At 42.1% G+C, this 27868-nt stretch overlaps 1 protein-coding gene across 1 annotated transcript; it reads left to right on the forward strand.

Annotated features, from left to right (window-relative positions):
- Window positions 1-5774: 5774 nt before the first annotated feature.
- CXCL17 (C-X-C motif chemokine ligand 17) lies at window positions 5775-27237 on the forward strand (the record flags this gene model as incomplete). Its single annotated transcript, XM_079906644.1, is given in 7 exon segments — window positions 5775-6052; window positions 15551-15590; window positions 15594-15621; window positions 16258-16359; window positions 17498-17579; window positions 27151-27194; window positions 27197-27237. Coding segments are annotated over 7 exon segments (426 nt in total). The 5' UTR covers window positions 5775-5963.
- Window positions 27238-27868: the final 631 nt, after the last annotated feature.

The raw sequence follows: 27868 nt of genomic DNA on the forward strand, positions 1-27868 counted from the left end.
CTGAATCTAAAGCTCATGTTTTCACTCCACACCATTCTACCTACCAGAATTCAAGGAGAGGAAAGATGACTGCTTCTAACAGAAATACTCATAAAAGACTTCAGTGAAGGGACAGGATGTGAAATAGGCCTTAGGATGAAAAATAATTCAGGAGGCTGAGCAGGAATGGAAGGGTATTATAGGAAGAAGGAGAAGAATTTGAATAAATGCAGACATGGGAATGTAAAATGTGGGTTCCGATCTTACTACATAGACCAAGGGAGCAGACAGGGTCATGCTTTGGGGACTTTTGAATGGCAGCTTAAAAATTTGAACTTCGTCTTAACAGATGATAGGAGTCACTAAAAAGTTTTGAAGAAGTCACAAACATGACAAAAAGCATTTTCAGCAAGACTACTCTCCCAGTATTAGGCAAGATGACTTAGGAAATTGGTTCTCAACTCCGGAAACTCATTAATTACCTGGAAGCTTCTTATTTTGCTTTTCTTTTCTTAACTTTTCATTTTAACATAATTTTAGACATTCAAAAATGTTTCAAAAATAGTCCGAGTTCCCATATACCCTTCACTCAACTTCCCCAAATATTAATGCTGTAGGTAAAACCATAGAGATTATCAAAAACAATAAATTATTATTGATATAATCAAAAAATGTACAGATTTTATTCAAATTTCATCATCTTTCCCACTAATGCCCTTTCTCTGAACTAGGATCCAATCTAGGATACCACATTGCATTTAGTTGTTTTGTCTCCTAAATCCCCTTTAATCTGGGCCAGTTCCTCAGAATTCCTTATACCTTCCTGACCTTCACATTTTTAAGAGTATTAGCCAGTTATTTTGTAGGATGACCCTCAGTTTGAGATCATCTAATATTTCTTCATGATTAGACTTAGGTTACGCAATTTTGGCAAGAGTACCACAGAAGCAGTGCTATGCCTTCTCAGCCCATCATATCAGGCCCATGATATTATCTCATTACTGGTGATGTTACCTTTGAACACTTGGCTAATGTGGCTCAAAACTTTTTAGTGACTCCTATCATCTGTGAAGATGAAGTTCAAATATTTAAGCTGCCATTCAAAAGTCCCCAAAGCATGACCCTGTCTGCTCCCTTGGTCTATGTAGTAAGATCGGAACCCACATTTTACATTCCCCTGTCTGCATTTATTCAAATTCTTTTCCTTCTTCCTATAATACCCTCCCCTTCCTGCTCCCTCCACTCTGAAATCACTACTGTTTTGCTTGGAAGCTTCTTAAAAGCACCAGTGCCTGGGCCACACCACAGACCAATCAAAAAAGCCTCTCTGAGGATAAGGCACAGGTGTTGCTAGGTTTCGGTGTCCTGCAGGTGACGCTAATTAGCATCCAGGGTTGGAAACCACCAGCTGACACAAGAAGATTTAGAATTCTGGAAATCAGCAAGGAAGCCATTCCTTGGGCCTCTCTTTTTAAAAGAACAGCTGGTTCCAGGCACAAATAATAACTGGACTTTGGCATGAACCCATGGTAGGGGGAAGTAAAGGCCAAAAATCGCCTGATTGAGAAAGTGATAGGTGAGTAGACTGCTGTCCCGTAAAAGAGAAGGCAGGATGCTTAGGTAAAGTGTCCAGCTCTCCTGGTCTATTTTCTCTCTAGACCTCAGAGAAACCTTTGCTGCAGTGAAAGCACACACCATATAATTGTACTGTCATGAGCCTGACGTGAGCTCCTAAGCGCCACTGAGGGAGGGAATTATGGATCCCGTGATGTAAATATATGACCACACATGCAAAGATGAACACTTCCGGGTACAGTTGAATGAATAATTCACAGAATCTAGGTCAGAGGTACGTGACCTCCCTTAAAACGACCTTGCCCTCCCCACCTGGTCTTTTGTCCTTAACCTCTTCTGAAATAAGAGAGGAGGGACTTCATTAAAAATTTCATGAAATAGGAAAGTGTACACATCTCCTGTCACCAGGCTGTTGAAGCAATGATACTGGGCTCTACACTTCCTTATTGCTTTTTTCTGGGGGGGTTCCAGAAAGAGATATCATCAACCCCTTCCTTGGAGGGGCCATTCAATAACATAAAAGGGAAACACCAACTTACCCAAAATGCAGAGGCTGGAAGGAGCCTGACAAGAACTGGCCCTAAAGAATTCCCAGACTACCAGGCCCTGGTGCTGCTAGCCCAGGAGGAGCTGCTGCTAGGCAATAAGTGACAAAAGGAAAGGCAGGGAGCACTCTAAAGCTCAGCGAATACGAAAACAAGAGTTCATTCATTAGCCCTCAATTCTTACACAGCCGGTTATCCCCGAAGCCTCGCTATGGGGTCTCACTGAAAGGGCTGGCAAATAATAAAATGCTAACAGACAGATGAAATAACTTATAGAAGCGTGGGCTCAACTAGGTGAGGAATGGCTGGGGAAGGTTTCACAAAAGAGGCAGGATTCAGGTTAGATCTTTGACTGGTTAAGTCTCAGGGAAATAGACAAAGAGAAACACAAACACAGAGAACCAAGTGTCAGGCACCACTGTAGATGCAAGTTTTGAAAAGGATTTCAGAAATGAGAGTAGGTTTGCATATGTTACTTTATTTACTCCACTTAGTCACTGTATGGGGTTATTTCAGAGGAGGGTGCTGGCCCTCAGAAGGGTGAAGTAACTTGCCAAGGTCATCGATGGATCTGGAATTAGAAAGCAGGTATATCTAACTCCAAGCCCATGCCAGTACCACTACCACTGAGAGAGGACTGAACACAGTATGTTTAGGGAACAGGAAGGAGCAGGGAAAGCTACAGAGGAAACACAGGGTTAAGGAACCATGGATTTAAGTAAGCTTGCGAGAGTGGGACCACATGTTGTACAGCCATGAAAATGAGACTGAGACATTTGAACTTTATTTTGTGGTAAAGAAGAGCCACTGAAGGTTTTGAATAAGGGAGCAACCAAAGTGATGCCTCGAGCAAAGATTAAACCAAACGGTGGTAAAAGCGCGAGTTCTGGCTCCTAAGCTACAGAGATGCCACCACAACAGGAAGGGGGGCCACACGATATAGTGGATTAAGAGTGAGAAGCTTGGGTTGAGATGCAGACAGCTAAGTGCTGAAGTCATGGCTACGTCAGGCAAGGCACCTGCTCTCTCTGGACTGCAGCCTCTCTTCATCCATAAATCGGGGGAAAGGAGAATTAATCTACATGACCTCTAAGGCTTTGCTATTCAGAGTGGGGTCCAATAACCGGCAGCAACGGCATCATCCGAAAGCTTATTAGAAATGCAGAATCTCAGGCTCCACCAGAAGAAGCAAATCTGTATTTGAACAAGATTCTCTGGTGATCGGTCTATAAGCACGTTAAAGTTTGAGACGCTTCTCTAAAGTGTCTTCCAGTTCTAAAATGCAATGGTTTGAGACTCATCTCAACTCTCTCACTTCGCAGAAAAAAAAAAGTTCACCTAGTCACTTCCCTTGCGCCCTTTTCCTGATCCTAACTTCATCTCCGACTTGACCACGTCTGGGTAGTCTTGGGAAATACCAGCACTTAGGCGGTGCTGCCACCCTGTGGCCAAAATCTGTAAATGCACTTCATCTTACTTTTCTCACCAGTTAAGGAGCTGGGAGGGTTGGCTCTTCTTGCCCCAAACGTCAGCACTTATTAAATATGACTCATTCCAGAGGCTTCAGGAAATGGGCTCGAAGACGGCGGGAGGCTGGGCTTAAGTGCTGGGTGATATTTATGGGGCTGAGGGGAAGGTTAACAGGAAGTCCTCCCTGGCTCCTCCAGGCAGGAGTGAGTAAAGGTGGTGTGACTTTTGTTCCAGCCAAGAGGAGGGAAGAGGCCAGGCATGGTTTTTGTTTGCTTATTCTTACCCTCTCAATTTCAGATTATTTCTGCCTATGGACATGTTGGAGGGTTGATTGTAGACTTTGCTACTACAAAGTTTATAAAGCATCTGCAGGCGGCAGGCACTGTGCTAGGCAGTGGAGATTGTCCTCGAGTTGGAGGCTCGGTCTGAGCTTGGTCTGATGTAAACCACTGATGTGGCTCCTCCCTGGAAAATTCTAACAATGGTCTCTGTCCCCAGGAAGCTCAAGTTTAGCCAGGGAGATGACACACACTCCATAAAACCTAGAGATATCGTGCTACCAAGTTTCAGAAGTGGCAGCAGTTCACCATGGGCTGTGAGTAAGCTCAGCGGACTCTGGGTTCAGTGGGACTTGGGCTGGGTCTGGAGGCTGGGGTAGGATTTGTGCTGGCGGATGGCAGACAGGAGGGCAGGGCCGAGGAGGAGCATGCAGCTAATTGGGTGGGGATTTTTGAGACGTGGGCTGTTAATTGTTCATTTTTACGTTCCTGAACTTATGTGGGGTGTGGCACTTTGTGGGTACTCTGTAAATGTTTGTTGAATTGAATGATATTTTTGTAACCCTTTAACTAGGCCTGCTATGTTAGAAAGCATGTGAAAGTGCAGTCCATTACCAGAAAAAAAAAAAATCTTTTTTACACACACATGGAGCCTGAGGGGGTGCTTTACTTTCCCATCAAGTCGCGCACTGGTAAGTTTAGTAAGTGCTGATGCTCTGTGCCCTTCATGTTTGCTCCAAGTAATGTTGTTACCCACCAGGGTTCCTGGCCTCCTTAATCAATGGAAATTGACCAGAGGCCAGACAAGAAATTCAGGCAAGGTGTTATTGGGGCCCCTGCTGCAGCAGAGGGGAGCGAGAACAAACAACAGGTTCCCTTGCTCATTTCTTCCCTGAGTGGGGGTGAGCTTGTTCCTTATGTGAGGTGAGGGTAGGGGTGTGTCCAGGGGTCGGGCTGCAGGGGTAGCTAAGGTGGTTTCTCCATTCCTTAGGTGGTACTGGGTGCAGGGGGCATTCACAGTACCCTGCTTTTGCTCCCGATCCCCTGCTTTTGCTCTGGGCTCTTCAAAAGTGGTAGTTGGGTTTTTCGGTCTCTATCTTTTGTCAAGAATTTGCCCCAACTGCCAGTGCATGCAGTTATTTTTAGTCCCATGCAGTTTCTTTGTATGTTGTCGCTCCTGGAGAGGTGTGTCCAGGTGCAAACATTGTAGCACTGCAGCAAAGGGTCCCAGGTCCCAGCCTCAGTATCACCTCCCTCTTTCACTTTGGGCTGTTTCCAGACAAGGTCTGAAACAAGAGCCCCAGCAGCCTGGGCAAACACCTTCCCCGCTGTGGCTCCTGTTTCTCAAACCCTCTTGGACATGAAGCCTTGAGGGTCTTCCACCAACCCAGTTCCCTCTCCTTTAGGCGGGAGCCACGAGCCCACAGCCACCTGCCTGACCAACAACAAGGAGGCCTGCTTTGACCCGGTCTCCAGGCCAGGGTTCGGGGCAAGAGAGAAGAGCCTCTCCTCCTTGATCCTCTCTGCTTCCCTCCTTACGTGGCCACGGAATTGGAGGAAATTGTAAACAGTGGGGACACAGCAACTTCCCAAAAACAACACTGCTATTGCTGATCCAAGGACGGGAGTGGAGAGGACAGAGGGGAAACACGCCGTGTGAGTCTCTCTTTGCCAGCCCTTAGCACTCTCTTTCCTGCCAGATATTAAGCTAGAAAATGTCACTCACATGTATTAGGAAATTCAAACAAGGAAAAAGACTTGGGGAAGAAATCATAGCACACTGGCGGGTAGGGAGGCGGGAGGGAGGACGGGAGGGGCTGAGAACTGCTGCCAAGTTATCAGTCGCCCTCCCACGTTCCTAAGAATATGCTTCACTCCTTCTCTTTGGCCACCTTTACCTTCCAGATTCCCATAAGTCACATGGTCCAGTTACCTAATGAGACCAGCGTCACTTGGCCGTTCTCACCCTCTAGTGGGAACACTGGCCTGGGAGTAAGGCTCAGACCCCCAAGCCACGTACCACGCACGGCCTGAGCCACTCCAAGAACTCGGGACCCTCTCACTGGGAACCTTCCACACACTCTTCAAGCAACGCACAGCAGCACCATCAGTTGAAATGAAAGTTCTAATCTCTTCCCTCCTTCTGTTGCTGCCGCTAATACTGGTGTCCACGGTCCGCAGCAGCTCAAATCCAGGTAAAAAAAAATATTTTTTCTATGAAAGATAAAGAGGGGGGAGAAACATGGCAAAACAGAAAAGAACGTGACCACACATGCAGTAAAATGTAGCCCCTTTAGGTTACAGGGATTAGGGGCAAGTTAGCCTGTCTCAGTGCCTGTTTCTTCACTTACAAAAAGGAAAGAACTGTACATAAATCCAAAGAGTGTTGGGAGAGTTAAAGAAGCCCGTGTGTATGGAAGTGTCTGCAACTGTAGCTGGCGGGGGAGAAAAAAATAATGGCCCAACAAAGATTTGCTGCCTCACCTGCCCCCCAGTCCCTGTTCTAGAGAGTAATGAATGTCCCCAGGGTCAGGCTTGGAGGCAGTGGTGGGAGGGTGTTGAAGGCAACTGTACAACCACAGACAGTAAGTCATCCTCGACTGTATTCGTTACAGTGCACCAGATGTGCCCCAACAATTTTTAATGCTGTTTCACGGTACGGTGATAAACTAGAAAAATCACACCACCAGGTAGTACCCGTGTTTGAAACTGTAGGCACACCAAGCCCTGTTTGAACAGCTCACCTTTGGGAAGCAGACCCTGGGTTAGGGGCTCCGAATCGGCTCCACTTTTCACTACAGCTGAAGTGGCCTAGCCCTTAGCAGAACAGCTGTGCAGAAGAGACCTCATCCCGACCTATGTCTGCTCTCGAGGGGAACATCTCCCCAAGGGCTACTTTGAGGTGAAATAGCTTTGTTATATACTGAGCATCAACTCTGTCCTAAAATCAGGAGTTCTCCCTACTCCACCCCAATTTCCAACGTTCCCTCCCTTACAGAGAGAGCTCTCTGGAAGCTGCTGGGCCCCCCAGCCCTGGGGCCTAGACCACCATTCTGGAAGCGAAGGCTTTTCCACCACTAGGACAGACACCAAGGCTAGAGTCCTCAGCCTGGATTCCAAGCTGCAGCCACAGCTGCCTTTCCAGTCCAGCCCTCCTCGCACTAAGTGCTCTGTGCTCCACTCAGCTAGGCCTCGGGCTGCTCCCGAGCTGCTCCTGTGCTTTCCCACCAGCTCAGCTTCGCTCACAAAACCCACCCCAAGCCCCCTCCTCCCACAGCCTCCCTTGATTCGTCCCAGGACCACATGTGAGCCCTCCCGCCTGTGAACAAGCTTAACCCTAACTCGACTCTCGCCCTTTTCATGTTCTACCTTAAGTTGAGGTGTTGCTGTGCCTCTCCCACCTCCACCCCTGCCCTTCTACACTGTAACCTCCCCTCTGGCACAATCTGGTGTATTGTTTCCACATCCCTCACACTATCCCGCACGGTGCTCAGTAAATATTCGCAAAGTGAAAGAATAAATCCTCAGGTTTCTGAGCTCAAAATGTTGCCCTTAGGCGACTCGACACCCGCGTTTCATAGCAGGCCCACTGACATTAGGGCTGGATAATTCCTTGTTGTGAGGAGGGGGTGCTGTTCTGTGCTTTGTAACCTGTTTAACAACAGGTTACAGGATGTTTAACAACATCCACGTGGCCTCCACCTGCTAGAAGCCAAGAGCAGCCTCTCCCCTACCACCCTGCCCTGCCCAGTTAGTACAGCCAAAAATATCTCCAGACATTGCCAAATATCCCCTGGAGGGGGAACCACTGCCCAGTGGGGCCACTGCTCTCTACCAATAATTCTCAAACATGGCGACACGTTTAGACTCACCTGGACCTTGAGACTCAGACTTGAATTGAGGGGAGCCGCGATCCAAATCCTGGCTCCATCACTTACTTTGAAACCCTGGACAAGATGCTTAACATTTTTCAGCCTCAGTTTTATCTTCTTAAAATGAATAAAATACAACTTAGCATGTACAACTGTTGTAACGAGTCAACGATCGATAATGTGAACTTAGTAAGGGTTCAGTCAATCAGATGAGTAAAGTAGCTACTAAGGCAAAAAGGCAATGAGTTGGGGAAAGCTCACTGAACTTCCAGGTGGCACAGTTCCCTTTTCTCCACACCCTCTCCAGCATTTATTACTTGTAGACTTTTTGATGGTGGCCAATCTAACTAGTGTGAGGTGATACCTCATTGTGGTTTTGGTTTGCATTTCTCTAATAATTAGCAATGTTGTGCATGTTTTCATGTCCCTGTTGGCCATCTGTATGTCTTCTTTGGAGCAATGTCTATTTAGGTCTTCTGCGCATTTTTTTATTGGAATGTTTGTTTTTTGGATATTGAGTTGTATGAGCTGTTTGTATATTTTGGATATTAACCCCTTGGCAGTCGCATTGTTTGCAAATATTTTCTCCCATTCCACAGATTGCCTTTTTGTTTATGGTTTCCTTTGCTCTGCAAAAACTTTTAAGTTTGAGTAGGTCCCATTTGTTTATTTTTGCTTTTATTTCTTTTGCCTTAGGAGACTGACCTAAGAAAATATTGCTACAATTTATGTAAGAGAATGTTTTGCTTATGTTCTCTTCTAGGAGTTCTATGGCATCATGTCTTATATTAGGTCTTTAAGCCACTTTGAGTTTATTTTTGTATATGGTGTGAGGGAGTGGTCTAATTTCACTGATTTACATGTAACTGTCCAGTCTTCCCAACACCACTTGTTGAAGAGACTGTTCTCAATTGTATATTCTTGCTTCCTTTGTTGTAGATTAATTGACCATAGGTGTGTGGGTTTATTTCTGGGCTCTCTATTCTGTTCCATTAATCTATGTGTCTGTTTCTGTGCCAATACCACACTGTTTTGATTACCGTAGCTTTGTAGTATTGTTTGAAGTCTGGGAGGGTTATGCCTCCAGCTTTGTTCTTCTTCCTCAGGACAGCTTTGGCAATTCAGGGTCGTCTGTGGTTCCATATAAATTTTAGGATTATTTGTTCTAGTTCTGTGAAAAATGTCATGGGTGTTTTGATAGGGATCACATTAAATCTATAGATTTCTTTGGGTAGTATGGCCATTTTAACAATATTAGTTCTTCCAATCGAAGAGCATGGGATATTTTTCCGTTGCTTTGAATCGTCTTCAATGTCCTTTATCAATGTTTTATAGTTTTCAGCATGTAGATCTTTCACCTCACCTCCTTGGTTAAGTTTATCCCTAGGGTTTTTGTTTTGTTTGTTTGTTTTTGATACCATATTTTAAAATAAATTTATTTACTTACTTTTGGCTGTGTTGGGTCTTTCTTGCTGTGCACGGGCTTTCTCTAGTTGTGGAGAGTGGGGGCTACTCTTCATTGCAGTGCACAGGCTTCTCATTGTGGTGACTTCTCTTGTTGCAGATCACGGGTTCTAGGGCGCATGGGCTTCAGTAGTTGTGGCACGCAGGCTCCGTAGTTGTGGCTCACAGGCTCTAGAGCTCAGGCTCAGTAGTTGTGGCACATGGGCTTAGTTGCTCCACGGCATGTGGGATCTTCCCAGACCAGGGATTGAACCCGTGTCCCCTGCATTGGCAGGTGGATTCTTAACCACTGTGCCACCAGGGAAGTCCCTAATGTCTTTTTTTTTTAACTTTTCATTCTTCAGACTTCAAAAATATGGTAAAAATAATCAGAGTTCCAATATATCCCTCATGCAGTTTTTTTCCAATAACATCACACATAACCATAATATGATGATCAAAACCAGAAAATTAGCAATGATACAGTACTATTAACTAATGTACAAATTTTTAGATTTTGCTAATCATCCCATTAGTATTCTTTTTTTTGAATTTTATTTTATTTTTTTTATACAGCAGGTTATTAGTTATCTGTTTTACACATATTAGTGTATATATGTCAATCCCAATCTCCCAATTCATCCCACTAGTATTCTTTTTCTGATCCAGAATCCAACACTACACTGAAGAATGTAGGATCTCCTGGTCTCCTCCAATCTAGAGTACTTTGTCAGCCTTCCTTGTCTTCCATGATCTTGACACTTTTGAAGAGTATTGTCAGTTATTTTATAGAATATCCATCAACTTGGGCTTATCTAATGTTTCCTCATGACTAAATTCAGATTACGCATTTTTGGCAAGAACACCACAGAAGTGACGTTTGCCTTCTCGGCATATCAGAGGCCCACGGTAACAATACTCATTTATGGGTGATGTTAAGTTTGAACACTAGTTAAGGTGGTGTCCATAAAGGTACTATATTCTCATTGTAGTTAATAAGTATCTTGTGGAGAGATACTTCGAAACTATGCAAATAGCCTGTTTCTTCTCGTCATGCTTTTGTCTATTAATTTTTAAAATCCATTGATGATTCTTGCCTACAACAGGTATTACCATAGTCTTAGCCAAATGGTGATTTTCTATTTCCAACATTCCTTCTAAATGTATTAATTAGGATTCTACTATAAGAAAGAGCTCTTCCGGGGAATTCCCAGTGGTTAGAACTCCGTGCTTTCACTGCCAAGGGCAAGGGTTCAATCCCTGGTTGGGGAACTAGGATCCCTCAAGCTGTGTGGTGCAGCCAAGGGGAAAAACAAAAAGAAAGAGCTCTTCCTTCTCTCTCATTTATTCAGGTATTCAATTATTTATTTATATAAGTAAATTCTCAGGGATATTTGTGGATTATAATCCATTACTATCCTTATTTATGTCATTCATATTGTCCCAAAACCGGCCACTAAGAACTTCTTCAAGTTGGCTTCTGCATCATTTTGACATATCGGGATTTTTTTTAGCAGTTTCTGACTTTCTGACACCACTAGATGTTCCAGGCTCATCTTCTACTTTCCTTCCCTATCCTTGGAGTCAGCCATTTCTCCTCGGAGCCACGGCTCCTTTCAGGGGAAAATGATATACACAAACCTCGGGCACAAGGTATTGCCCATTGCTACAAGGGCTATTGCATCTAGGCCCTCTGGTGGACAGATGTATGCATACACACACCAATGTACTTTTTTTAGCCCCATTTTATAAATTAGGCAAATGAGGCACAGAAAAGTTAAGCAACTTGTCCAAAGTCACAAAGCTAATATGTAGTAGAACTGGAAAGTCAAAAAAATAATAGATCTACTGCAAAAACTAACAAGTGGAAGTTACTTCTTTACACATGCAAATCAGCAGAAAGCAATAAGACAAACATTCCAGCATAGACACACCCTTTGGGAAATAACTAGAAGTCTGCAATAATAACCACAATAATAACCATCATATACTGAACACCTCCTTGGGCACCAGGCCCCCAGTAGCTCCTTTATTCCTAACAACACTGCAAGGTGGATACTAATATCCACTCTTTACAAACCAAAGAACCAAAGATCGTAGAAGCTAAGTGACTTCTCCCAGGCTACAGAGTTAACTGACAGAGGAAGCAGTTGACCCCAGGTCTGCCTGGATATAAAGTCCATGCTTATTACATTGTATAAATATATTCCAAAACTGATTTTAGGTAGAACATAAATTAGTTTTTACTTTAATAGTTACATGCTTATTTTAATGCATGTTAGAAAAAAATCTAAGCATATATCAAATGGATAATCTCACAAAAAATATTGCATAGAATGAAGATGTTATGTAAATTAAATTTATTTAAAGCAAAAAGTATGAAATAAATAATAGTAGAGGTGTATAAGCTATAGCAAAAATCATTAAGGTGGTCCAAAAATGCCTGACGTTTGGAGGACATAATACTATAGTAACGGCTTCGTTTTCAGTTACACCATGACATTAGGTCATGTAGGGCTGCAGAAAGAACAGCAGAGTAGGAGTCTTGGACCTGGATTTTAGCTCCAGATGAGTCACCATTACCTTTGTGAACTTGGGCATTTCATTTGCTCTCTCTGGGTCTCAGTTTCCTCACCTGAAAATAAAAGGGACAGTGATTTAATTAGTTTAATTAGTTTAGTGATTTAATTAGTACAACTCTTTTAAAAGCAACTTGGTAAAGATATCAAGAAACATAAAACTGTTCTTAACTTTTGACCCAGTAATTCCACTTGGGAAGTCTTCCCGGAGACAGAAATCCAACATTTAGAAAACAGTTACAAAGAAATTTATCAATATCCAAAAATAAAACAATCTAAATACTCAACAATGAGAGAACAATTAAGTAATCTGGGGACTTCCCTGGTGGCCCAGCAGTTAAGACTCTAAGCTCCCACTGCAGGGGGCCCGGGTTTGATCCCTGGTCAGGGAACTAGATCTTGCATGTTGCAACTAAGAGCCCACACACCGCACACCGCAATGAAGATCCCACGTGCCACAACTAAAACCTGGCGCAGCCAAATAAATAAATAATTTTTTTAAAAGTAATCTGAAGTATGTATACTTGGGAGTGTTATGTAGTCATTCAAAATGTCTGTTATAAATGTTGTAAGACAACACGGGAACAAGCTTATAAAGTGAACAGAAAGAAATTCGTTCACATACCGTGGTTACCACTATATTTAAAAAATCGTATTCACACTAAAATTCCAACATTTGGTAAGAGTAAAATTGGTTTTGGACTTTACAAATTTTCTCTAATATAGTTATGTCCCATTAAAAATGAATATATATGGAATCTGAAAAAAAAAATGGTACTCATGAACCTAGTGGCAGGGCAGGAATAAAAATGTAGACATAGAGAATGGACTTAGGACATGGGGTGGGGAGGGGGAAGCTGGGGCGAAGTGAGAGTAGCATCGACATATACACACTACTGAATGTAAGATTGCTGGTGGGAAGCAGCGGCATAGCACAGGGAGATCAGCTCAGTGATTTGCGACAACCTAGAGGGGTGAGATAGGGAGAGTGGGAGGGAGGCTCAAGAGGGAGGGGACATGGGGATATATGTATGCATATGGCTGATTCATTTTGTTGCACAACAGAAACTAACACAGTATTGTGAAGCAATTATACTCCAATAAAGATCAATTTTTTTTAAATGAAGAAGAAAAACTCATCAGTGTAGGCGTTCCAAGATACCTCATCTCCAAGATACCTTCTGGCTCCAATATTCTGTGGCTTTTCTCTGGAACCAGAAGTAGAGGTCAGGCGAGAGTAAAATATTAGAAAAGTTTAGACAGCAGGGGCCATGCTTGTTGAAATTAACACCACTCAAAACAGCAGGTGAGAACATTTAGAAACCAGCAGGTAGGGAAATGATGCAACACCCTCCGTCTGTGTGACAGAAAGGCACGAGTCTGGAAAATAGAGCTGGATTGAACCAGATGCTGCTCTAAGGGCCCTCTCTGGACAACCTGTCCATCCGCTTATCAAACAAACATTTACCACGTGTCTACCATGTGTCAGGAGCCCTGTAGCTGAACGACCACTGAGCCATTGGGTCAGAGTCTAGTAAGGGAGAAAGATTTTCAGTTTGCTAGGACCGCCATAACAAAATACCACAGGCTAGGAGACTTAAACAACAACTTATTTTATCACAATTCTGAAGGCTAGAAAGTTCAAGATAAAGTGTCAGCAACTTTGGTTTCTTCTGAGGGCTCTCTCCTTGCCTTACAGATGGCCATCTCCTTGCTATTTCCTCACCTGGTCATTCCTCTGTGCATGTACATGCCTGGTGTCTCTTTGTGCGCCCAAATCTCTTCTCCTTATAAGGACTCCAGTCAGACTGGATTAGAGCCCAACCATCAGGGTCTCATTTTAACTTAATCATCTCTATAAAGGCCCTATCCTCAAATACAGTCATTCTGAGTTATTAAGGGTTAGGGCTTCAATGAGTTTAGGGGGACACAGTTCAGTCCACAACACATTTCAAACAACAAACTTTAAGTGTAATTGTGCAAGGATACAGCTGCATTCAAATGTGATGGGGAACCATGTGAAACCGTAATTAAGTCTGACAGGAAACATGAGCAGCTCCTGTACAGCGGAAGCATCATCTGGGCCCATTTCTAGTCCCAGAATCTCTATAAAACATCATACTTGATTGTCATAAAAATATTTTAGGTATCACAAAATGCGAGTAAGATAGCATCAGGTGATAAGACAGACCTGAATGGAGGCCAAAACAGAATGGATTTGTTCCAGAGGAACAAAGGTAAATACCATCCTTTTATAGTTGAATTGGGATTATGGATTCAAATACAACCAAACATGGAGGTCAGGTGAAGTTCCTGACTGGTTAATGGAATAATCTACTCCTTGCTCTCATTCCTTAAGTCTTGAGGATTTTAATGGGGGGAGGATGTAAGGTCTTCATTAACCCCTACCGTTTGTGCTCTTTTCCATCCAGAAGCCATTCTTTCTCGACCTACTTCCAGGTAAGCTTTTTTCTAAGCCAGATTTTAAACTTCAATTCTGGATTATTCATTTAAAATACTCCTCTCTTGGGTGTGGAGAAAAGGGAACCCTCCCACCCTGGTGGTGGGAATGTAAATTGGTGCAGCCACTATGGAAAACAGTACGGAGGTTCCTCAAAAAACTAAAAATAGAGTTGCCATATGATCTAGCAATCCCACTCCTGGGCATATATCCGGACAAAACTATAATTTGAAAAGATACATGCACCCCAATGTTCATAGCAGCACTATTTCCAATAGCCAAGACATGGAAGCAACGTAAATGTCCATTGACAGATGAATGGATAAAGAAGAGGTGGTACATATACACAATGGAATATTACTCAGCCATAGAAAAGAATGAAATGCCATTTGCAGCAACACAGATGGACCCAGAGATGATCATACTAAGTGAAGTAAGTCAGACAAATACCATATGATATCACTTATATGTGGAACCTAAAATATGACGCAAGTGAACTTATTTAAGAAACAGAAACAGGCTCACAGACATAGAAAACAAATTTATGGCTACCAAAGGGGAAAGGGGGTAGGGGAAAGATAAACTAGGAGTTTGGGATTAGCAGATACAAACCACTATATATAAAATAGAGGACTTCCCTGGTGGTCCAGTGGTTAAGAATCCACCTTCCAATGCAGGGACGTGGGTTGGGAACTAAGATTCCACATGCCGCTGGGCAACTAAGCCCACACGCCACAACTACTGAGCCCGCACACCGCAACTAGAGAAGCCTGTGTGCCACAACGAAAGATCTCACATGCCGCAACTAAGCTCCCGCATGCCACAACACCCGATGCAGACAAATAAACTTAAAAAAATAAAATAAAATAGACAAACAAAAAGGTCCTACACTATAGCACAGGGACCTATATTCAATATCCTGTAATACATCATAATGGAAAAGAATATGAAAAAGAATATATGTGTGTGTGTATAAAACTGAATAACTTTGCTGTACACCAGAAATTAACACAGCATTATAAATAAACTATATAATTTAAAAAATATAACAGGGAATTCCCTGGCAGTCCAGTGGTTAGGACTCTGCACTTTCACTGCCAAGGTCCTGGGTTCAATCCCTGGTCAAGGAACAAAGATCCTACAAGCCGTGCAGCGTGGCCTAAATAAATAAATAAATAAAATACATATAAAATACTCCTCTCTTGAAGTTCCCTAGATCCCTGAGTAACAAAGGAAGAGCAATGGAGCTGTACTGACCTAGTTAGCACAATGGCAGGGTACCAATTCTCTTGGCGCCTTTGCTTTCCAGTGACGAAATGATCTGTTTCCTTCCGACATGGGTCACCAGAGGCCACAGGGACCAACGCCAGGCTTCTGGGAAGTGGTTCTGAGAAGGCGCCCAAGAATGTGAGTGCAAAGGTCAGTAATCCAGTATTGACAACAGCGATGCACCATCAGATCCCAACTTGCTCCGCTGAGTCCCTCTGAGACCAGAGCAGATGTTATCTGAGCTGCCCTCACCCTCTCCCCTCTCCGCAAGACCATCACATGCAGCACCAACATTTATTTTCTTTCTGAGCCTTAGGCAAGAGCTGGACTCCTCCAAGGTCCAGCAGGGAGCTGGCTGAATCTCTGGCTGCCCCCTCTCCCTTACCCTCTTTTCCCCACAACCCAGGGTTGCCTTCCAAGACCTTCCTGGACCCCATTCTCAACCTTATTTTACTCACAGGTAAGACTGAAATCAGAGAGGCATGGCTTGCTTGAGGTAAAGCAGACACTAAAAAGCAGACACCTAGGTCTTATTCCTCATTTTTCAGTCTCCCTAATGATACCCTGATGCCTCCTCCAAACCTGCCACCAAATCCTTGCCCATACAGGTCAGGCAAACAACTTAGAGACCCTGGTGCTCATGTAACTGGATATCTTCACTGTGCTGGGTTGACCCTTTCCCACACCCACTGCAGTATGAAAACGAATCGAGAGGCAAGGAAGATGGCAAGTAAAGCCCTGCCTCAAACATATTAACCCTTCTAAGCAGCAACTCCCTTATTTCAGATTGGTTCCTGAGAGCCCCTAAAAGAAAACTCATGACAGTGCCCAGGCTGCCAAGGAAGCCGTGTCCCTGTGATCATTTCAAGGGCAGAGTGAAGAAAACCAGTAAGTTGCAAAAGAATGACCTTCCTTAAACCAGAGTCACTCTGTGCAATCAACCAGGGTTGAAGCAGGGGTTGCAAAGAGATAAGAGAGATGAAATGAAGACCAGGATAAGCACACTCCTCAGCCATTTCTACTCAGTGTCAACTTGTGGGGAAATAGGAAGAGAAAGAAAAGCAGAATACAGTTCTCTTACAACTAGAGAGGTATAACCTAATTCTTTAATGATAGAATGCCATTGCTTATCAAAGTGGAGGGAGATGGGGCTGTTGGGGACCTGGCCATTGATCTTTGGAGATGACACCAGTGTTGGTGACAAACAGAATTTGATTGCTCCCTAGTCTGTTATTAAATGTCATATAAAAAGTATATTGGCAAATCTTAAACTGACTGATATTATGATATTATCAAGAATAAGATAAATCAGGAGGAGGAGACAAAATGGCAGAGTAGAAGGACATGAGCTCACCCCTTCTTACAGGAACACCAAAATCAACTAACTGCTGAACAACCACTGATAAAAAAATGCTGGAAGCTACCAAAAAAGATATCCTACATCCAAAGACAAAGAAGAAGCCACGGGCTTCCCTGGTGGCGCAGTGGTTGAGAGTCCGCCTGCCGATGCAGGGTACACGGGTTCGTGTCCTGGTCCGGGGAGATCCTACGTGCCGCAGAGCGGCTGGGCCCGTGAGCCATGGCCGCTGAGCCTGCGCGTCCGGAGCCTGTGCTCCGCAATGGGAGAGGCCACAACAGTGAGAGGCCCGCGTACCGCAAAACAAAAAAACAAAAAAAAGAAGAAGCCACATAACATGGTAGGAGGGGTACAATCGCGATAAAATCAAATCCCATACACTTCGGGTGGGCAACTCATAAACTGGAAAATTATACCACAGAAGTTCTACCACAGGAATGACAGTTCTGAGCCCCACGTCAGGCTCCTCAGCCTGAGGATCTGGCAACATGGAGAGGAGCCCCCAGAGAATCTGGCTTTGAGGGCCAGCGGGGATTGATTGCAGGAATTCCAAAGGACTGGGCGAAACAGAAACTCAACTCTTGGAGGGTAAAAACAGGGTCTCATGCACATCAGGACACGGGAAAAAGCGGTGACCTCATAAGACACTGGGCCAGACTTAACTGCTAGTATTAGAGGATCTTCTGCGGAGGCAGAAGGTGGCTGTGGCTCACTGTGGGGACAAGAACACTGGTGGAGGCAGTTCTGGCGAGTACTCATTGGCATGAGCCCTCTCAAAGGCCACCATTTTCCCACCAAGACCTGCCCCCACCCAAAAGCCTGTAGCTCCAGTGCTGGGATGCCTCAGGCCAAACAACCAACAGGGTAGGAACACAGCCCCACCCATCAGCAGACAGGCTGCTTAAAGTCTTCCTGAATAAACAGCTACCCAATAAACACACCCCCTGACGCGGCCCTGCCCATGAGGGACAAGACGCAGCTCCACACATCAGTAGGCAGGCACCAGTCCCCCCAACCAGGAAACCTGCACAGCCCTCTTAGACAGCCTCATCCATCAGGGGGCAGACAGCAGAAGCAAGAAGAACTACAACCCTGAAGCCTGTGGAACAGAAACCGCAATCACAGAAAGTTAGACAAAATGAGACAGCAGAGGAATATATCCCAGATGAAGGAACAAGATAAAACCCCAGAAGAACAACTATGTGAAGTGGAGAGAGGCAACCTACCTGAAAAGGAATTCAGTGTGATAATAGTAAAGATGATCCAAGATCTCAGAAAAAGAATGCAGGCACAGATTGAGAATATACAAGAAATGCTTAACAAACATCTAGAAGAATTAAAGAACAAACAAACAGAGATGAAAAATACAATAACTGAAAAATACACTAGAAGGAATCAATAGCAGAAGAATTGAGGCAGAAGAACGGATAAGTGAGCTGGAAGACAGAATGGTGGAAATCACTGCCACAGAACAGAACGAAAAAGAAAAAGAAATGAGGACAACATTAAACACACCAACATTCACATTATAGGGGTCCCAGAAGGAGAGGAGAAAGAGAAAGGACCTGAGAAAATATCTGAAGAAATAATAGCTGAAAAATTCCCCAACATGGAAAAGGAAACAGTTACCCAAGTCCAGGAAGCACAGAGTCCCAGGCAGGATAAACCTAAGGAGGAACACGCCAAGACACATAGTAATCAAACTGACAAAATTTAAAGATAAAGAAAAAATAGTAAAAGCAACAAGGGAAAAGCAACAAATAACGTGCAAGAGAACCCCCATTAAGTTATCAGCCATTTGCTCAGCAGAAACTCTGCAGGCCAGAAGGGAGTGGCATGATATATTTAAAGGGATGAAAGAGAAGAACCTACAACCAAGAATACTCTACCCAGCAAGGCTCTCATTCAGATTCAACAAAACTGAAGAAATCAAAAGCTTTAGAGACAAGCAAAATCTAAGAGAATCCAGCACCACCAGACCAGCTTTGCAACAGATGCTATGGGTACTTCTCTAGGCAGAAAAGAAAAGGCCACAACTAGAAACAAGAAAATTACAAATGGAAAAGCTCACTAGTAAAGGCAAACATACTATAAAGGTAGGAAATCATCCTCACACAAATATGATATAATCAGGAAAGGAGGCGGGTACAAATGCAGGATATTTGAAATGGATTTGAAATTAAAAGACCACCATCTTAAAACAATCTTGTTTATATATAGACTGCTATCAATATATCAAAACCTCATGGTAACTGCAAACTAAAAATCTACAACAGATACACACACAAAAAAGAAAAAGGAATCCAAACACAACACTAAAGTTACTCATCAATCACAAGAGAACAAGAGAGGAAGGGAAGAAAAAACACCCCCAAAAACAAATCCAAAACAATTAACAAAATGGAAATAAGAACAAACATATTGATAATTACCTTAAACATAAATGGATTAAATGCTCCAACCAAAAGACATAGACTGACTGAATGGATACAAAAACAAGACCTGTATTGGGACTTCCCTGGCAGTCCAGTGGTTAAGGCTCTGCGCTTCCACAGCAGGGGCCACAGGTTTGATCCCTGGTCAGGGAACTAAGATCCCAGATGCCACACAACACAGCCAAAAAAAAAAAAAAAAACAAGACCCATCTATATGCTGTCTACAAGAGACTGACTTCAGATCTAGGGACACATACAGACTGAAAGTGAGGGGATGGAAAAATGTATTCCATGCAAATGGAAATCAAGAGAAAGCTGGAGTAGCAATACTCATATCAGACAAAATAGAATTTAAAATAAACACTGTTACAAGAGACAAAGAAGGACATTACATAATGAACAAGGGATCAATCCAAGAAGGAGATATAACAATTGTAAAAGTATTTGCGCCGTTAACAAAAAATGTATATGCACCACACATAGGAGCACCTCAGTATATAAGGCAAATACTAACAGCCATAAAAGGAGAAATCAACACTAACACAATACTATTGGGGGACTTCAACACTCCACTTTCATCAGTGGACAGATCATCCAGGCAGAAACTCAATAAGGAAACACAGGCCTTAAATGACACATTAGACCAGACCAACTTAATTGATATTTATAGAGCATTCCATCCAAAAGCAGCAGATTACACATTCTTTTCAAGTGCACATGGAACATTCCCCAGGATTGATCACATGCTGGGCCACAAGGAGAGCCTCAGTAAATTTAAGAAAACTGAAATCATATCAAGCATCTTTTCCAACCAAACACTATGAGTTTAGAAATCAACTACAAGAAAAAAACTGTAAAAAACACAAACACGTGGAGGCTAAACAATATGTTACTAAACAACCAATGGATCACTGAAGAAATCAAAGAGGAAATCAAAACTTACATAGAGACAAATGAAAATGAAAGCACGACCATCCAAAACGTATGGGACAAAGCAAAAGCATTTCTAAGACGGAAGTTTATAGCAATAAAATCTTACCTCAAGCAGAATCTCAAATAAACAACCTAACAAGAATAATTTCAAATAAACAACCTAACCTAACACCTAAAGCAACTACAGAAAGAAGAACAAACAAAATCCAAAGTTAGTAGAAGAAAGGAAATCATAAATATCAAAGCAGAAAGAGTGAAATAGGAAGAAAACAATAGAAAAGATCAATGAAACTAAAAGCTGGTTATTTGAAAAGATAAAAAAAATTGATAAACCTTTAGCCAGACTCATTAAGAAAAGGGAAGGGGGTGCTTCCCTGCTGGCACAGTGGTTGGGAATCCGCCTGCCAGTGCAGGGGACATGGGTTCGAGCCCTGGTCTGGGAAGATCCCACATGCTGTGGAGCAACTAAGCCCGTGTGCCACAACTACTGAGCCTGTGCTCTAGAGCTCACGAGCCACAACTTCTGAGCCCACGTGCCACAAGTACTGAAGCCTGCACGCCTAGATCCTGTGCTCTGCAACAAAAGAAGCCACCACAATGAGAAGCCTGCGCACCGCAATAAACAGTAGCCCCCACTCACCGCAACTAGAGAGAGCCAGTGCACCGCAATGGAGACCCAGTGCAGCCAAAAATAAATAAATTTATTAAAAAGGAGGGAGAGGGCTCAAATCAATAAAATAGAAATGAAAAGGGAGAAGTTACAACAGACACCACAGAAATACAAAGGGTCATAAGAGACTACTACAAGCAGCTGTATGCAAATAAAATGGACAACCTAGAAGAAATGGATAAATTCTTAGAAAGGTACAATCTCCCATGACTGAACCAGGAAGAAATAGAAAATATGAACAAGACAAACCACAAGTACTGAAATGGAATCTGTGATTTAAAAACTCCCAACAAACAAAATCTATCAAACATCTAGAGAAGAGTTAACACCTATCCTTCTGAAACTATTCCAAAAAATCACAGAGGAAGGAATATTCCCAAACTCATTCCATGAGGCCACTATCACCCTGACAGCAAAACCAGACAACGATAACTACAAAAAAAAGAAAATTACAGGCCAATATCACTGATAAACATACATGCAAAAATCCTCAACAAAATACTAGCAATCCAAATCCAACAATGCATTAAAAGGATCATACACCATGATCAAGTACAATTTAACCCAGGGATGCAAGGATTTTTCAATATCTGCAAATCAATCAGTGTGATACACCACACCAACAAACTGAAGAATAAAAACCATACGATTATCTCAATAGATTCAGAAAAAGCTTTTGACAAAATTCAACACCAATTTACAATAAAAACTCTCCAGAAAGTGGGCATAGAGGGAAAATACCTCAACATAATAAAGGCCATATATTACAAGCCTACAGCTAACATCATACTCAATGGTGAAAAGCTGAAAGCACTTCCTCTAAGACCAGGAACCAGACACTCTTGCCACTTTTATTCAACATAGTTTTGGATGTCCTAGCTATGGCCATCAGAGAAGAAAAAGAAATAAAGGGAATACGAATTGGAAAAGAGGAAGTAAAACTGTCATTGTTTGCAGATGACATGATACTACATGTAGAAAATCCTAAAGATGCTACCAGAAAACTACTAGAGCCCATCCATGAATTCGGTAAAGTTGCAGGATACAAAATAAACACACAGAAATCTGTTGTATTTCTATACGCTAACAACAAAAGATCAGAAGAGAAATTAAAGAAACAATCCCATTTACCATTGCATCACAATGCATAAAATACCTAGGAATAAACCTACCTAAGGAGGCAAAAGACCTGTACTCTGAAAACTACAGGATGCTGATGAAAGAAATCGAGGATAACACAAACAGATGGAAACATATACCATGTTCTTGGATTGGAAGAATCAATATTGTCAAAATGACTATACTACCCAAGGCAGTCTACAGATTCAATGATTACCTATGGCATTTTTCACAGAACTAGAACAAAAAAAATCTTAAAATTTGTATGGAGACAAAAAAGACCCCAAATAGCCAAAACAGTATTGAGAAAGAAAAGCAGAATTGGAGGAATCAGGCTCCCTGACTTCACACTACACTACAAAGCTACCATCATCAAAACAGTATGGTACTGGAACAAAAACAAAAATATGAATCAATGGAACAGGATAGAAAGCCCAGAAATAAACCCATGCGCCTTTGGTCAATTAATCTACAACAAAGGAGGCAAGCGTATACAAAAGACAGTCTCTTCAATAAATGGTGCTAAGAAAACTGGACAGCTACACATAAAAAAATGAAATTAGAACATTCTTTAACACCATACACAAAAATAAACTCAAAATGGATTAAAGACCTAAAGCTAAAACCAAATACTATAAAACTCTTAGAGGAAAATATAGGCAGAGCACTCTTTGACATAAATCGCAGCAACACCTTTTTCAATCTGTCTCCTAGAGTAATGGAAATAAAAACAGAAATAAACAAATGGGACCTAATTAAACTCAAAAGCTTTTGCACAGCAAAGGAAACCAGAAACAAAATGAAAAGACAACCCACAGAATGGGAGAAAATATTTGCGATTGAAGCGACTGACAAGGGGTTAATCTCCAAAATATACAAACAGCTCATATGGCTCAATATCAGAAAACCAAACAACCCACTCAAAAAAAATGGGTGGAAGATCTTAACAGACATTTCTCCAAAGAAGACATACAGATAGCCAAAAACCACATGAAAAGATTCTCAACATCACTAATTATTAGAGAAGTGCAAATCAAAACTACAATGAGGTATCACCTCACACCAGTCAGAATGGCCATCATCCAAAAGTCTACAAACAATAAATGCTGGAGAGGGTGTGGAGAAATGGGAACCCTCCTACACTGTTGGTGGGAATGTAAATTGGTACAGCCACTATGGAGAACAGTACGGAGGTTCCTTAAAAAACTAAAAATAGAGCTACCATACAATCCAGCAATCCCACTCCTGGTCATATATATGGAGAAAAACATGGTTTGAAAGGATATATGCACCTCAGTGTTCATTGCAACACTTTACAATAGCCAAGACATGGAAGCAACCTAAATGTCCATCAACAGATGAGGATAAAGAAGATATGGTGGGGATTTCCCTGGTGGTGCAGTGGTTAAGAATCTGCCTGCCAATGCAGGGGACATGGGTTTGATCCCTGGTCCGGGAAGATCCCACATGTCGCAGAGCAACTAAGCCCCTGTGCCACAACTACGGAGCCTGCGCTCTAGAGCCTGTGAGCCACAACTACTGAGCCTGCGTGCCACAACTACTGAAACCCACATGCCGAGAGTCCGTGCTCCACAACAAGAGAAGCCACCACAATGAGAAGCCCACGCACTGCAAGGAAGAGTAGCCCCCGCTCACCGCAACTAGAGGAAGCCCGTGCTCAGCAACAAAGACCCAATGCAGCCAGAAATAAATAAATTAAATAAATAAATTTTTTTAAAAAAAGAAGATATGGTACAAATATACAATGGAATATTACTCAGCCATTAAAAAGAATGAAATAATGCCATGCAGCAACATGGATGCACCTGGAGATTATCATACTAAGTGAAGTAAATCAGACAGAGAAAGACAAATATCATGATATCACTTATATGTGGAATCTTAAAAAAAAATGATACAAATGAACTTATTTACAGAAACAGAAACAGACTCACAGACTTAGTGAATGAACTTACGGTTATGGGGGGGAAGGGGGGTGGGGGAGGGAGAGACTGGGAGTTTGGGATTCACATGTACACACTGCTATATTTAAAATAGATAACCAACAAGGACCTACTGTATAGCACAGGGAGCTCTGCTCAATACACTGTAATAACCCAAATGGAAAAAGAATTTGAAAAAGAATAGATACATGTATATGTATAATTGAATCACTCTGCTGTACACTTGAAACTAACACAACATTGTTAATCAACTATACTCCAATATAAAATATAAATTTTTAAAAAAGAATAAGATAAATCAAGATCCTTATCACTGTTGATGGAGGTAAAATACAATTTGGTAGTATGCCTATCAAAAACAGGGAATTCCCTGGCGGTCCAGTGGTTAGGACTCGGCGCTTTCACTGCCAGGGCCCCGGTTCAATGCCTGGTCAGGGAACTAAGATCCTGCAAGCCGAGAGGCGTGGCCAAAAAAAAAAAAAAAAAAACTTAAATGTGTGTACCTTTTAACCAGCTATCTCACTTCACAATCTCTAGTATAGAATATTAGCATGGATACTCAAAGATATATGTACAAAGCATATGCATTATACCAGTATTTGTATTGATAAATAAATGAAATTTTAAATGTTCATCATTAACAGACTTATTCTGTGATCATTTCACCATGTATACAAATATCGAATCATTATATTGTACACGTGAAACTAATATAATGTTACATGTCAATTATACCTCAGTTTAAAAACTCATCAAAAGCAAATTGGGCACTTCTGCAGTTGACAAAAATAATTAGGTAGATCATTATGTATTCATTGGAAAGATATCCACAATACATTAAGTGAAATAAAGGTGCAGAGACCCCCCTATTTTAAACCCATCACAAAAATAAAATTCAGTGAATTAAAGATCTAAATATGAAAGACAAGGGAATGTAGGAGAATATATTCATGACCTTGGGGTAGGAAAGGATATCTCAAACAAGATACAAAAAATATGTCATAAAGAAAAAGATTAATAAATCTGACTTCATTGAAATTAAGAATTTTGATCATCAAAAGAATAAAATGGGGAATTTCCTGGTGGTCCAGTGGTTAGGACTCAGCGCTCTTACTGCCAAGGGCCCGGGTTTGCTCCCTGGTCAGGGAACTAAAATCCCACAAGCTGCGTGGCACAGACAAAACAAAACAAAACCAAGGGGCTTCCCTGGTGGCGCAGTGGTTGAGAGTCCGCCTGCCGATGCAGGCGACACGTGTTCGTGCCCCGGTCCGGGAGGATCCCACATGCCGCGGAGCGGCTGGGCCTGTGAGCCATGGCCGCTGAGCCTGCGCGCCCGGAGCCTGTGCTCCGCAACGGGAGGGGCCACAGCAGTGAGAGGCCCGCGTACCGCAAAAAAAAAAAAAAAAAAAGGAAGAATAAAACGACAGTCTACAGAGTAGGAGTAATGTCTGCAACATATATGATCAACAAAGGATTACCATTCAGACTATATAAGGAATTCCTGTAGATCAATGGCAGGCAACACAACAAATACGAAAAAGACTTGAATAGGCACTTCAGAGACAAGAAATCCAAGTAGCTAATAAACATGTGAAATGGCACTCAACCCTTCTAGTAACTGGAAAAATATGAATTAAACCCAAACAGAGATCATTATATATCATCAGACTGGCAACAATTTTAATGTCTGACAATACCAAGTATTGGCAGAGAGTAGAACAGAGAAACTCTCATCTCCTGCTAATGGGAGTTTAATTGCTAAATCACTTTGAAAAAGTGCTGGTGGTTATTTACTAAAGTTTAAGCTTTGTGACCAAGCAATTCCACTCTTAGACGTATCCTCAAAAAGAATGCTTGCTTATGTACAGTGGGAGACATGAACAAGGATTTCATAGTGGCGGTGTTCATAACTACCCCAAACTGAAAACTGGTCCCTGAATAAATAAATAGTACTATATTCAAATATTATATATCTATGAGAATGAACAATAAAAAACCATAAATGAATATTACAAACATAATGTTGAATAAAAGAAATAAAACCAAAATACTTATTGCCTGATTTCATATACATAAGGTTCAAATAAAGGCAAAATTAAACTATTTAGGAATTTATACGTAGGTGGTAAAACTATAAAGAAAAAAAGTAAATGCTTACTGTAAAAGTCGGGATTACCAATGTGAGGGGGAGAGAGGTTAGTAATCAGAAAAGGAGGAGGGTTGTTGGCAATATTCTATTTCTAGGCCTGGGTAGTAGTTTCGTGAATATCTTCTTTGTAACTATTTATTGAACTGCACACATAAGTTTTATGGACTTCTATACATGTATAATATTGTGCAACAGGGACTTCCCTGGTGGTCCAGTGGCTAAGACTCCACGCTCCCAATGCAGGGGGCCTGGGTTCAATTCCTGGTCAGGGAACTAAATCCCACACACTGAAACTGAGATCTCGCACGTGTCAACGAAGATCCTGCATACCACAATTAAGACTCAGCACAGCCAAATAAATAAATAAATTAAAAATATATATATATATATTGTGCAATAGGGGCTTCCCTGGTGGCACAGTGGTTAAGAATCTGCCTGCCAATGCAGGGGACATGGGTTCAAGCCCTGGGAGAATCCCACATGCCTCAGAGCAATTAAGCCCGTGCGCCACAACTACTGAGCCTGCGCTCTAGAGCCCATGCTCCGCAACAAGAGAAGCCACTGCAATGAGAAGCCCACACACCGCAACAAAGAGTAGCCCCCGCTCGCCGCAACTAGAGCAAGCCCGCGCAGCAACAAGACCCAAAGCAGAAAAAAAAATAAATTTAATTAATTAATTAATTAATTAATTTAAAAAAGAGTAGCCCCCACTCGCCGCAACTAGGGAAAGCCCACGCGCAGCAATGCAGACCCAATGCAGCCCCAAAATAAATAAATAAATAAAATATTGTGCAATAGTAAAAGATTTGTTAAAGGTACAGAGCAAAACAATATGTATAGTATAAGCTCATTTTTTTAAAAGTAAACTATTATGTTTACATACAAAAAGATATGGAGAACAAACTATTATGTAAAAAATAAATAAGTTTTATTTTAATTTTTCCACTAGATGAGTCTTACTTTTAACATTTTAAAAGCGCTCATAAAAATTAAATTTAAAAAATGCATTAACAGTCGTCTCCCCCTTTTGTTTTCAACCTAGGACACTAAAGACACCACAAGAAGCCAACCAAGCCCTCCAGAGCCTGCCAGCCATTTCTCAGCTGGCAAGCCTTGCTCTGCCCTTACAGGAGCTATGAGAGCCCACCCTCCCGATGAAACATTCTCAGTCAACAAGGCAGTGAGCGCACCTTAAGATGCTCTTCTCCCACCTCACGCTCCCCATCCCTGTCTCTACTCCCTAAACCATTCTAGTGTTCTCAAAAAAAAAGCATTATCACCAAAATTATTGCCCCCTCTAATGCCTTCTCCTGACAGTCTTTTCCTGTGCCCTCTCCCTACCCAGGCTTAAGCTCACTTACCTGAACGAAACCAGGAAATCCAGGTTTCCTAGCTGGCACCACCTGACCTTAAGTACAACCAGGCAAGTAATAAACATAAGTCAATTAATATATTTAAATCTAATAGAGCAAAATCATTTTGTTTCAAAGGGGTCCGGAAATTCACGTTCAATCCAGTCGACCCATTTTACCCTGTAAATTCCAAACTTAATCCAGATTCTACACACACCTCTCCCCAACACCACCCTCAGTCTTTCTCCACTGCCCAACCTGTTATTCCTTTACTCATGCAACAAACCCTTCTGAGCTAAGAGCTAGGTGGGGCAAAGAAAGAAGTTAAAGCAATGAATCAGACATTGTCTTAGTAAAGATAATATAGATTTTTTAAAAACCTGGCACAATTTCCTAGCAGGTAAAATGCTTCCAGTAT

This window comes from Stenella coeruleoalba (assembly GCF_951394435.1).
Source record: "Stenella coeruleoalba genome assembly, chromosome: 20".
NCBI classification, from domain to species: domain Eukaryota; kingdom Metazoa; phylum Chordata; class Mammalia; order Artiodactyla; family Delphinidae; genus Stenella; species Stenella coeruleoalba.